Below are 14,422 nucleotides of genomic sequence, written 5' to 3' on the forward strand. Positions count from 1 at the left end.
TATTCTACTTGCTGATTTACCAGTGTTCCTGCTCAGTTTTGACTGAGTAACTCAGCCTCTGCCTCTTCTATACCTGATCTGCCTGAAGCCATGAGCAGCCAAGACATCGTTGGTTCCTAAGACCTAGCTCCACATGCTCACATTTGCCTTGTTCAGTTTCTGCAGTAGGCAGAGCTGGAGCCTTTCGAGGAAGCATTTCAGGTTGTCATGGCAGTTTGACATAGATTACATGACGTCACTTCTAGGCGAAAAGGCCCATGTGAAGACTGCTATGGCCTGCATCCCACATGCCAGTGCCCATCCACACTGCAGGTAAGTAAATATGCTTTTGAGCACTCACTAAAAGTGTGGGAAATTCCCAAAGTCTGCTCTTCCACCCAGCTCATTTGTAAAACGCATATTACAGCACCTCCTTATCACATAACTGTCTATGTGAATATACATTCATTACAAACTGTTATTAGTCTAATACTATGGTAACCGAGCCGTACAAATGCCTCAGCTAAGTAGACAATATCACTAAAGATAAAATTCCTTTCTATGCAATATACTGGCTGAAAGTTCCTTTTAGAAAAAGTCTGTTTCTACTGAATGACTATTCCTAGTTTTTACACAATAGCTCTGTTTTTTTAATTTCTGCATCAGTTAATATTGAACTAGCAAAACTAGTGCCTATTAAAGACAGATATTATAAACTTTTTTACACATGGAAAGGATGAGCAATTACCCAAGCTCACATGGAGGGCAAGTAGAAGATGCTGGGTTACAACCTGGATTACAACTTCAGTATTCCCAGCTCAAATCCTAGACCAATCTCCTGCTCTGAGTAAGATGTAAGATGAGTAAGAAATACCCCAGTGCAGAACAGAGATTCAGGGCCAAAACTTTACATATCTGTTGGCTACCATAAAAGAAGTTTTGGAACACTCCAGGGAGAAAATTTGCTCCTTTAAAGATCTGCACAAAATTACAGTGTTTGTGGATTTCTCTGGTGCTTTAGCCACAAGCCCAAAAGGTCACCCATTTTGTTGTAGAAGTGCAATACAAAGCACACAGTGCTTTTATGCTAACAGAAAAGAATAACATGAAGGGAAAATTTCAGAAATTATTAAGGGTGGTAGGAATGCCAAAGGATCCTTAAGCAAACACATGATATTATTAACTGCATTCCTTCATAGAATCATAGAGTGATTTGGGTTGGAAGGGACCTTAAAGATCATCTAGTTCCAACCTCCTGCACACGTTATTCATGTCCTCCATGATTCAGATTATGAATATATTTAATGGCACTTTACCGATAAACTGAATAATTTAGCCATGTCTTCCACGACATCTTTAAAAACTTTATAGCAAAACCAACAGTATTTGACTCATCCCTGCTCCTGGGAATATCTTCAGCATTATCTTTATTATGGAACACAGATTAAAATCCCATTTGGCCAGAAATATTCACTAAATGGGGCATTTTCTACAAGCTTAAAACTGCTGAAAGAAAAAAATCTCTCATAAGCAGTAGCCAGCATCAAGTGAAGCACTCCTCCTCCTCTCAAATTCCAGAGAACTACTTCAACACAGAATGGAACTACTGAGAGTGACTGAAAAGGACAGACAATGGAACCACCGCAGAATATCTGTTATTAGCAGCACAGCCAATGGAGAAAAGCTGAGTAGGAAAAAATGAATTTAACACAGAATCATAGAATTTTTTCGGTTGGAAGAGACCTTAAAGATCATCTAGCTCCAGCCCCCTGCCATGGGCAGGACACTTTCCACTAGACCAAGTTGCTCAAAGCCCCACCCAGCCTGGCCTTGAACACTGCCAGGAGTGGGGCAGCCACAGCTTCTCTGGGCAACCTGTGCCAGTGTCTCACAGGAAACAATTTCTTCCTCATATCTAATCTAAACCTACTCTATTTCAGCTTAAAGCCAATGCCTCTTGAAGTATCACTACATGCCCTTGTAAAAGGTCCCTCTCCAGATTTCTTGTCAGCCCCCTTTAGGTACTGGAAGGCTGCTCTAAGATGTACCCAGAGCCTTCTCTTCTTCAGGCTGAACAACCCCAACTGTCTCAGCCTGCCTCCATAGGAGAGCTGCTCCAGCCCCCTTATCATCCTTGTGGCCTCTTCTGGGCTCACTCCAACAGCTCCACAGCCCTCTTGTGTTGGGGGCCCCAGAGCTAGATTCAGTACTGCAGGTGGGGTCTCATAAGAGCAGAGTAGAAGGGGAGAATCACCTCCCTTGACCTGGTGGTCACGGTCCTTTTGATGCAGCCCAGGATACATCTGGCTTTCTGGGCTGCAACAAACACTGCTGGCTCATGTTGACCTTCTCATCGACCAACACCCCCAAGTCCTTCTCATGAGGGCTGCTCTAAATCCAGTCTCTGCCCAACCTGTGTTTGTGCTTGGGATTGCCCCAGCCCAGGTCTGGAACCTTGCACTTGGCTTTGTTGAACTTCATGAGGTTTGCACGGGTCCACTTCTCAAGCAGCACATTCTTTAAGAAAAGGCTTTATGCACAGAAAAAGCATAAAGGAACTATGAAGATCGCACAGGAGAAGGCAGCCCAAGGAAAAAGACAAAAATAAATTTGAAAAGCATGCATATGGAGACAATGGCTAACGATAAAAACTTCAGCACTACAGGGTTAATTACTATTTCTCTGAGCTTCTCTGAAATGTACTGTAAACTGAAGTAAACCCTCCATGAAACACCACAGCCACAAACCACAATTTAATGCTGACATTTCTTTCTTTCTGTACTAATTTAATCACAGAATCCCAGAAGCCCTTCCACATCTAAAAGAAAATCATGGGCATCCCTCTTCCTTTATATGCTTTTTAAGCCCTTTCAGTAATTTCTGTCTTGATTCTCCTTCTTTCTCTGTCCAAATCCAGGAAATAATTGCATGATAGTACATTGTCTTCCTGATATGCAGTATATGTATGGACTTAAGGGGTAAACTACAGTACTGCACAGACGCAGAGCCCCTCTCTCTACACAGCACACATGAAACATAGAAAAGATTATTTTGCCCCATGTTTTGCCATGACAGAGTGTAAGAAAAGAGGCTGGTGTGTCAATACTGTGACCACTAGTGGCAATAAAATGCTTCAAAAGCTTCAGAGGAAATTTTAGCTCCTGCACTATGAATATGAATGGTAGCTTTTAAACAGTCACACACGGAAGTCAAAAGATTCTCTAAAATCACTGAGTGGGTAGAGTAATACCATAAACAGCTGAGCTGTAATCCATGCATCTCATACACTCATTTTTCTTTGGCACAATAACACATTCATTTGCCAAAGAGTGTGAGCAGAATTGTATAACATTCATATGTAGGCATTAAACAATGGCTACTATTTCATGCATACACCACATACCAAAGTTGCAGTACATAAAAACAATATTTAAAAAGAGCAGCTAATTAATTTATAAAAGAATATTAACATGATTAGCCAGCTGAACAGACCTAAACCCCAACTGATATCATTGCTCTTTTACCCTTAACAATAAAAATATGCTGCCAAAATTTGTGTAATCTTGGATTTATTTGAAAAGATGAGGTCAGAACCGTAGCTTGGGGAAGTTCTAATGGAAAGGTTGGTCACATCTGTAGCCTATAACTGAACAGACAGTTCAATGCAGTCTGTTAGTTGAAGAAATGTTAAAAGAACAGGATTTCAGTATGATTTTCAATCACTAAAAAAATAATAGTTTTGCAGCAATTTTAAACCATCCACAAGAGCTTCAAAGGAATGGCAAAAGTAGGCTGTATGATCCATGAGGTTTAACAAAATAAACATGTTATTAACCTTAATAGCAATAGTACACTCACATAAATGTGTTTCATTCCTGAAAAGAACTACTGGGTGTCTTCAAAGTTAGAAGAAACAGCTTTACAAATGAATGTTTGCTAAAAGCCCCTGTGGACCATCATACACGATTCATCACAATTAGTTCAATAGCACTGAGTAGATGTAAATAGACAAAATTTTTGATTCTGAGCCTACAGAAAAAAACATAAATTATCAACAAAAATGGAAAAAATACATAGTTTGTAAATACACAAATTTAATTTAGTGTCTTTGATATGTAAGCTAAATGGAAACGGATGGCAATCAACATATCGATATTCCAACTGATATAACCAGCATGCTGATACTTCTAAGTTAAATTATTTTAATATGTTAATATTAACTAATAATTATTATTTATTAATTAATATTAACAGTTTAATACATTTAATACCAGTTAAACAATGTGATAGAAAATGCCATGTGTATATAAAGTTTTGTTCTGTCACAACTGTTCTTCACAAGTTTTTAGCTTTGAACACAATAAACATTATTATGGTTACAGTTTTGTACTCAAATACATAAGGAAAACAGAATCATAAAAGGATTTTACATTTCTAAGTACAGCCCTCATAATGGAGGCAACGTGGCTGTGTATGATTTATTTTATCATCCTGTTTTTATTAGCTGCCAAAGTTTATTATAACATTAAATTATTTCACTAAACAACTTTCATGCTGATATCATTGAGAATGATATTGAGAATGTTCTTTTCTCCTGTGATTTAAAAGTCAAGACCATGATCAAATACTCTTTTTATTTTGGCCAATTTTTCTTTTCCATCACCACTCGAGAGAGCAAATTGTTCTCACCCATAATTACACAGTCATTTTCTAAACCAGAAGAAAACACACTGAAATTGTTATAGGCTGCATCAATTTCAATCACATATTATCTGATTAAATAATACATGCACTACGGACTCAAAACATCAAAATACAGTTTTTATTTGGAAAATAAAGGCATTTTCCTTTTCTATGCATTTGCATTCAGTTAAAGTGTAGGCTAGAAAAGATTCAATCAGTAACATTCATTTGCTTGAGAAATACTGAAGTAAAGCTGTGTCAGTAATCAAAAACATTGCTTGGGATCTTGCCTAGTTGTAGCAGAAGAGTTTTTTCTCCTGAAAACGCTACCAGGATGTTTTAACACTCTTCACGATAAAATGTCTGAGTAACAGTTAGGATGCAGGTTAATTCCTAACATATCAAGTACACTTTCACAGCTATCACTGACCCTCTAGCACTGACCATAAAGGCTTTTATTTTTCTTGCCCACTTCTCTGCTTAGCTGAGCATACAACTGCATTGAGAAGAAGATTACTGACCTGAAACTATTCCAAAATGCTGTCTGATCACATGGTCACATGAACTTCCACACACATTCTCAGGAAGGACTAAGATGCTTTTCTACTTCCAGAGGGACTCTGTTTTGGCAGTAGAATCAAGTACCTATTATTTGTCCTAAAACTTAAACATCACATTAATGTCTTGGACCACACTAGGGCTCGGTTTTTTGTGTGTGTATGTCTGTGAGCTTCTTGTTTGGGACCAGCAACAGTACACCCTAGGGGTCAATACTGGGTCCAGTCCTGTTTAACACAGAATCACAGATTGGTTAGGGCTGGAAAGGACCTTAAGATCATCTAGTTCCAACCCCTTTGCCATGGGCAGGGACACCTCACACTAGACCATCTCCATTAATGATCTGGATGATGGGATAGAGTATACCCTCAGCAAGTTTGATGACACCAAACTGGGAGCAGTGGCTGATACACCTGAGGGTCATGCTGCCATCCAGAGGGACCTTGATGGGCTGGAGAAACGAGCTTGCATGAATCCCATGAAGTTCAACATGGAGAAATGCAAAATCCTGCATCTGGGGAGGAAAATCCCTGTGCAACATTATATGCTGGGGGCAGCCCAGCTGGAAAGCGACTTGGCAGAAAAGGACACCAGGTTGAACATGAGCCAGCCACGTGCTCTTGCCACAAAGAAGGTGGATGGTGTACACCTATGCATTAGGAGGAGTGTTGCCAGGAGGTTGAGGGAGGTGATCTTTCTCCTTTACTCAGCACTGGTGAGGCCACAACTGGAGTACCATGTCCAGTTCCAGGTTCTCCAGTATGACAGACATGCACATGCTGAAGAGAGTCCAACAAAGCGCAAAAAGATGATTAAGGGACTGGAGTATATTTTCTATAAGGAAAGGCTGAGAGAGCTGAGAATGTTCAGCTGGAGAAGGCTCAGGGGGCTCTTACCAATATATGCAAATATATGAAGGGGGGGTGCAAAGATGATGGAGCCAGGCCCTTTCAGGGGTTCCCAGTGGCAGAGGAGACAAAAGAATATGGGCACAAACTGAAACACAGGAGGTGCCATCTGAACATCACGGTGTATTTACTTCTGTACTATAAGGGTGACTGAGCACACGTTGCCCAGGAAGGCTGTGGAATCTCCATCCTTGGGAGATATTCAAAAGCCATCTGGACACAGGCCTAGGCGACCTGCTCTAGGTGGCCCTGCTTGAGCAGCGGGTTTGGACCAGGTGACCTCCAGAGGTCCCTGCCAACCTCGGCCACTCTGTGATTCTGTGCTAATTATCTCAGTAGAGTTGGATTCTGGCATTCTGATATATTTAAGCACATGTTTGCATTCCAATCTCATTTGTCATATTGAAGTGATTTTACGTATCTCATACATTGCTTCATTATCGCTGGACACATAGAGAAGAATATAGGCAGCAACATGGGACAATAGTGAAGCACAGAGTGAAAACACAGTTTAAAGAGGGGATTAAAATTTAATAAATACGTGTAATACTTACTAATACTTTTAAAGGTAGGCCAGTGAAGAGAACAGCAACCTCGAAGATTCAAGTGTAAAACATATGGACACCACCTCTGCAAAATATTTACTACTATTTCGTCCTGAACTTTATGCTTCACTGATGAAAAATCAATCTAAAAATTTAAACAATTGATATATAATTCAGTCCTAAAAATAGGTAGTATATACAAAGACACATCATTATCAAAATCACTACTGAATACATGATGGTCTATGTAAACACTGAATCAATAACCAGGAAAACACAGAAATGCCTGTGTACTACATACATAAAAATTATAGACAGCTGACTAAAAATACTTATATGTAGAGGAAGATGTGTCTACAGTATTTATGGAGCTGAGACAAGTCTTGAACTGGCAAAATATGACATGTCAGAATATTACGTGCGAAGAAAATTCTTAGACTGGAACATTTACTTTATAAAATCCTAAAGTTGCCAAAGATATTTTTTTCTAGTTAATGGTCTGCTGATACATTGAGATATCAAGACTATATAATCCACCATCTTAGTTTTAGCAGAAGAATCCTTAAAGTGATATAAGTTGCAGGCTGGGGATATCTAGATCTTTGACTAAAACCATTCTTTTTCTTAATATCTGTCAGAAGTCCAAGAAGTTTTAACAAAAAATACTAGAAAATAGTTTTAACAGTCTATCTACCAATGTTTATTATTTCTTTAATAAGAAATACCTCCTTTTTGGAGAAGACTTTTCATGTCTTCTTTAAATTTGTTCATAAAAAGGCCAGAAAATGCTTTGTTTCCCCTTTTGTATAATCTGCTAAAGCCTCACCATATCTGTTCTACATTTCATAACACATGTTTATTACCCAAATATTTTGAAAAACCAATTACCATTATTTCTATGCAGAAGGCTTAGAAGTGGTTACAGTACCAGGAAGTCAGGAGTTCAGAACTTTTTCTGGTTTTTTCACTTTCTTATTAGGATTTTGTTTTTCTTACATTGAAATTATCAGAACTTGTAATACTAGGTTCATTAAGATCATTAATTCATCACAGGAACTTAAGACCAGACCTAATAAAGGCACTACAAGCTGATCTTTCAGGTGTTGATGCCCAAGAGTAGATTCAACAATTCAAATCTGAGCAGAGACTCTACAAAATATACATGTGACAGCTAAGCACACCAGAAAGTCAGTGTAAAGAAACCCACACAGAGAACAGGCAGCTGCTTAGGACCAGACAGTAGGACATGTAAGCAGAGCATTGCTGAGCCCTCCAGAACTTCTTTCCCCCAGTCAGGAAGGTAGATATATGCCTATGTGCTATATCCCACTCAAGGGACAGAACAGCAAATTTGGGAGTTCAGATCTCTTCTCGGCCTCAGAAGGCACAACTCTGTCCAACTTCTGGATCCCAAATGGATCTTAAGCCTAAGACACTTAACTCTCTAAATTTAGCCAAGCCTTAGTAGCCAATTCTCTTTCAGTTGCACTGATTTTGTAATGATATATCACAGACAATTTCATTTGAGTTGCTCCTATTTTTTTATTCATGTAGCTGAATAGAAGAAGTCATATTTGGGGATAAAACTTTTATCCTAGATATTTAGCATTCTTAAAGTAAATTACCTCTTTGGCTCACTCTTGTTAAAAATAAACAAAATTGAAATAGAATATAGTTGTTATCTTACGTCACTCCATATTGAACTGTGCTGAGATAGTAGCATCCACGTTTGACTAACTTGAGCACATCTTGCCAGATCAACCAAATTTACATAACGGAAAATCTGTGTAAGAAAAGCAGACATAGATGATATTAAAACCTATTCAGCAAGAAGCACTGCTGAATTAATGATACATATTCACCTATCCTAAACAAGAAAAGCTATTTTCAAATTAAATACTTCTTTCTTAGGAGTTTAAACATACCTTTTATAGCAGAATGTCAATAACTACTCATTAACAGCCTTAACAAAGAGTATGAAAATACTGCTTTGCTTAAAAGCACATAATTTCAAGCTATGATGAAGAATGACAGGGATGTTTCAAAACTGAAGATTTTTATGCACTATCAGCAGTTTTATTTCACCTATATCAAAACAACACCTGTTAAAACACATCTCCTAAACTTATTTGAGACAATATAATTTGGACTAAAGCTTTGTAGACTAAATATAGCACTTTTAAATTCAATTTAATTTCCCTGTGAAGAGTTTTTGTAGTTTCTGCCTCAGAGGTCTTTTTAACTAGTATAATTTGGTAAATATATCTATAATCTTTAATCTTGGAATATTGAAGTCTATGTGTTATGACAAAAAAAGATATAAAAGCTATACTGGTAGCTCATTTTATATGTAAATATTTCAAACTATACTGCTACCACTAAGCAACATTTTGAAAAATTAAATTATAATGTTCTAAAAAGGTCTTGTCCTGCTAAATAATCTTAGATACAGCAGTGTCAGGCCATAGAAGTAAAAGACTGAATGAAGAGGACATTTGGCAAGCTTCTGCCATAGCTCCTCACCTGCAATTTTTATGACCAAGTATAAACAGTACTTCTGCCAACAGAATGCTAATGTTTCATCTTAGAAGAAACTTGGTAAAATGAAATGAGAGAAAATACAGTAAAATTGAATGTTTTTGCTATAGAAGCAGACACTCATTATATTATAACCATCTGAAAATGTAAGATGCGTTTAAGACTCAAAGACAAAAAGTGTATGCAGAATTTTATACAAGACAGCTGGATTATTTACATACTAAAAACTCCCATATCCATAATCGTTTGCAGAACTGAAATGCTACATCATATGTTGAAATACAAATATCTGACATGAAAAACAACGCTTAAATGTTCTGAGAATGAAAAAGAAACCAGCTGAAAGGAACATGGTTAACATAATCCCACATGACTTTTTCTAAAGCAACTTTTCTATAAGGAAAACTTCATGCTTATAAAGTAATTAATTTTCTAATTGCACAATAATATATCTATGGCAACAGTTTAATCCTGGTATGGTAATTAGTTGATAGTGAAAATACAAAAAGAACTTTCTAATTTTATCCCATAACCTGTCACTGAAATTTTTCTTACTAATATACATTTTCAAAGAGCTTAGCACTTAAGAGATATACTTTAATTGTAAGATGTCAGAGTGAAAAAACAGCAAAGATGCCAGTGTGTTTTATAGAATATAAATATTTCCACATTAGTCATAAAACTTTCCATACAACAATGCATAAAACAAAATCTGTTTTTCATTATAGCAGTATATGAAGTATGATTTGAAATATGCTCCAGAAACAAAAAAGGCATGCTCAGTACAGAGTTCACTCAGAATACACAGGCACAAGAGAAATCTTGAGTCAAATAGAGGCTTTGAGACTCAAATGAATGTTGTACTCAGAAGCAATGCACATAAAGCCTTTGTAAAAGCAAGGAGATAATTGCGAATTTTGTTTCACTTCTGGTAATCAACATAGCTAAGAAGTGAAGAAAGAGTGACTACATGTCACTCTTGTGACATGTAGAGTACATGGATCACCAAAGTGCAGGTTATCTTGGTTATACTGAAATGCGCTTTATAATAAATTACTCCCTAAAAAATTAGAATCAAAAAGGGATGTTCTAATAAAAAGGATGTTTCACTAAGGGAAATACTCCTTCCTCAGGAGAAACTTTTATCCTGATTTATATTCTGTGCAGTTCTACTGCAATGAACAGGATTAAAAAGCATATCTGCTAGAACCCATTTTTAACACAGACATTAAGTTCAATTAAAAGAAACAAGCAGAAATGTCAAGAGTATTCTACCAAGACTTAAAAAAAATTATTTCAACCTATAGAAACTATCCAAGGGCTATAATTTCTTTAGCTAGAAAAGAACAAATCAGGTAGGAAAATCACTGATAATGTGTCTGTTACCACTAGCATTTAATTGCATGGGTAATACATTCAAGCAATCTGCCAGCTCCTCAAAATATGCTATTGTCCCACAAGCTGTCTGTATTCACTTCACATACACCACTTAAAATAATTCTTAAAAATCAATTTTTCTGGCTTTATGTTTTTTTCTGGAATCCTGGGAGCTTGCTATAGCCATACTCATTTTAAAGATATTTAAGTAGTTCAGAATGCAGCTGGGGACTTACAACTGCTTTTTGAAGAACAGAACTGTGTAGGTCTTTTTCAATAGCAAATTCCTTCCATACACCCCATCCCTTCCAAGACTTGCATCCCATGATAATTATAGTTGGATCCATCACAGGCTTCTCTAACCAAAAGTCTATTTAATCTGGACATGTGGGTTATTTCCTTAACTTCAAAATTCAATCTAATTTAAAAATCTAAGAAATTTTGATACAGCTCACAAAAAGTATTTGAATAAATGGAACTATATGACTTGTGAGAATAAGAAATAAAATATCAACTGTATTATTATTCCTTTATAGGGCTTAGTTTCTTATCAGAAGAACAAAAGCGAGGCTTTTACTTTGACACTGTCTCGATAGTAACCTTTTGAATTTTCAGTTCTGAAAAGGTCTGTTGAAACATTTATTTCATGTTAGGTCGAGCCCACAGTAACCAGCTTTAAAGCACAGCAATCATTTTCTGTCAATAACTCAACATTAGCGTACTGTGGTACCACTGATTTTTTTTTAGGAAACTGCAATCTACAAAGCAAATGGTTTCCAGCTGGCCCTGAGGACAGAGCTTGTCCCAGCAGTAAATGCAAACTGAGGTATGGTTTTTTGCACAAGAAGCAGAACAGGAAGCTTCAATAAATGATAGCATGCTAATAATGATATTTACTAAATACCCTGTGATTTTGAAATGATCCACCACCAAATGTCATCTACATTGTGCCACAGACAAATAAAGTCTCTGTATCATCAGTTCCAAAACTTTGAGAAGTCCAGGCACGCTTTATTTTCCACAGTCTGTGAATGCTCAGAGCAAACACAGACCTGGCCTGGAGGAGACAGCACCCAGTAACAATCTTCAGTGGAGGGAGATTGTATCTACTGGATCCACAAAAAGATAGCATGAAGGTATATCCTTTTTTCACAGAGGGAAAGGGGGAAAAGGAGGAAGGGGGAAACGGAGAAAGGGACAAAGGGGGAAAAGGAGACACAGAAAGGAGAGGATGGAGAAGAAGGAGAGGAAGGAGAGGAAGAAAGGAAGCAAGCTCTGCCTTTCTGCAGCAAATAGGCACTCAGCTAGAGTGAAGCTCTGGTCTGTGCCAGTAAACAAAAGAGTTCTTTCTGCACCTCCTGTACTGAATAAAATAGAGGCAGCTCAAGAAAAAGAAAACCAGGTGACAGCCACACTGATCTGTACTTCTGTCCTGGGTTCAAACCACGACAACTTCTCTCTGGATCAAGAGAGTTGCACTGGTTTTAAATACAAAATGGAAACATTTTGTTAGGCTTCCTGCTCTTCTGTAATAATTTTTGTTCCCTCTGCACTTTACACATAAATAAAGCCATTATTTTCTGGCCTGCCCCAAAGATCCACAGCTCTAGCTTCCAGCCCACATATGTAATCACTTGCATGACTTATCCCACATACACAAAAAATACTTGCAAAAATACTTTCAGGACAGCTGGCTCAGCCTGTTCTCTCTCTCTTATGCCTGAAGGAGACCACCAGAAGGTGCTCCTTAGCCCTGGATGCTTCCATGCATCCTGCCAAATCCCTGCGCTGCTGTTGGCCTTTTGTTGATCCCAGTCCTTAACCCTCCCTACCCCAAAATACCCAAGAGAATTAGCTCTCATTCCCTGTGGCAAACTTCTCTTGGGATAGCTCCCTAGGAAAACCAGGGAACTGTTGTGCCTCCATGCACCAGAGCAACCACAGCATATCCCACGACAGCTCAGTTTTTCTCACCACTGCACGCAAAAAAAGGAGGGCAGAGGTGGCAAACCCTGAACCCTGTCTAGCACACCAGCCATTTAACACACACACCGCGCCGTTCCTGCCCTGGCTATTGTCTTCATTTATATCCCAGACCTATGTCCTCACTATCTCTAATGTTATGCTCTTCATTCTGTTAAAGACAGAAGCTAGTGGTGGGATTTCTTTTTGGATGGGGTACAGGGAGGAACACGCAGGAAAAGATGGGATATCAACTGCTGCTTAAGATGCAGCACTTTTACTTTTCTCTGTCTTTACCTGTGTGCTCAGTCACAAGAACAGAACTTTGACCAAAAAAAAGGCATATTGCTGAATGGGCATACTGCTAGTTAAAGATCCTTGAAATTAATCAGCAGATTTGCAAATACTACGAAGATGTTGTTCTCATTTATAGTTTCCTGAAAATCCAACAGATACTGATTGTTCTGTAGTAAAAAACATCATCATTACTACAATGAAGTTTTGACTAACACTCCCTAATATACTCACGTTACCCTACGATTGTTTTTAATTTTATTACCTCGTGTGGTTTTTCCACTGCAGTGACATAGTTTTGATTTCTTTTATGATATATAATTTTCCTAGCTCTAGCTTTTGGATTTGGATTTTAGGTATGCAAATGCTATTTAAATACAGAGAAACAAAAATAATTCCACTTCCTACAGTGACATATATATATGGATGAAAATACGGCTTGAAATTTGTGTGGATTAGGCAATTTTCATTTTTCTTATTCTTTAGGTTATTATTTCCTATTTAAATCACTAGAATTCTGACTTCCTACTTCATTCTCCTCAAAAACGCACGTTAAAATATACACTATGATAATATATACAAACTTTAAACTGGCAAACTACCTTGCTTTTCAGCTCCAGACCTCAGAGTTGGAATTGCTCAAGAAATGGAAGATATTAATGTTTTCTGCTAAGCCACTAAAGTAGCACTGCCACTAAAGTAGCACTGACTTTGATTTATATAGGCTGTAAAATTAATTTTATATGTAAAAAGAAGAGAAAATTTTATAATGTATTTTTACAGTTGCTCTATAGCCTTAATAAAAAAGTATGGCTACATAATAGCCATATTTGGCTCAGAATAGCTGTCATTCTTTTTGATATGTTAATATTCAGATTCTGCTTTTTATGTGCATAGACTTTATGAATGTAAGATCTAATCCTTTGTGACAGTGGCACATGTAACTGTGAACATGATGTGACCTCAAAAAAGGGCAACCTAAAAGGATAGCTTATGATGTCACTATGTTTTGAGCTCATGGTTTGGATGTGAAAAAAACAAGGGTCATAGGTTAAGACTAACAGATTTCTCCCAAGCTAAAAAAAAAGGAATGATACAGTTAATATTGTTACAGAACTAACAGAAAGATGACGCTATTTCAGGATGTTTAATGAAGAAAGGATGCTACTACCAACCTCAGAATTCCTGAATATTTGAATAATTATTTATTTATAGGTGTGATAAGTTGCACAGGTATGGACATAGGTTAGGACATGCAGATTATGATTAGGTGCCACTGAAGGGAAGAATAGCATTGTCATCCATCAAAGGATTCCACCTGACTCAAAGTGAACAATGTAAACAGGAACCGTCCTTTCCATTGCACAAATATATTCTTTTCAACAAAATATTATATATACTCTTTATGAAATATACATGAAAAATTAAAAAGAACATCCAACTGTCACAAACCTGTAACAAGGCTTTTTCTGGTAAAGGGGATGTTTCATGGCTGCTGGTAAGATCACCTGATTCACAACAGTCTTTCTGACTTTCCTTTGCCAAACTCTAAAAAAAGATAGTACAAGGGAAGTACAG

At 37.4% G+C, this 14,422-nt stretch overlaps 1 protein-coding gene across 1 annotated transcript in view; it reads right to left on the reverse strand.

Annotated features, from left to right (window-relative positions):
* Positions 1–14,422, reverse strand: part of FBXL13 (F-box and leucine rich repeat protein 13) — an 82,933-nt gene that overhangs the window by 53,712 nt on the left and 14,799 nt on the right. Inside the window, exons 7-9 of the mRNA XM_030480962.1 lie at positions 14,297–14,392; positions 8,361–8,456; positions 6,683–6,818 (exon numbers count right to left, since the gene is read on the reverse strand). Of these exons, the coding sequence (XP_030336822.1) occupies positions 6,683–6,818; positions 8,361–8,456; positions 14,297–14,392 (328 nt within the window). The remainder of the gene's footprint in view (positions 1–6,682; positions 6,819–8,360; positions 8,457–14,296; positions 14,393–14,422) is intronic.

Source organism: Strigops habroptila, chromosome 3, assembly GCF_004027225.2.
Source record: "Strigops habroptila isolate Jane chromosome 3, bStrHab1.2.pri, whole genome shotgun sequence".
Lineage (NCBI taxonomy): Eukaryota > Metazoa > Chordata > Aves > Psittaciformes > Psittacidae > Strigops > Strigops habroptila.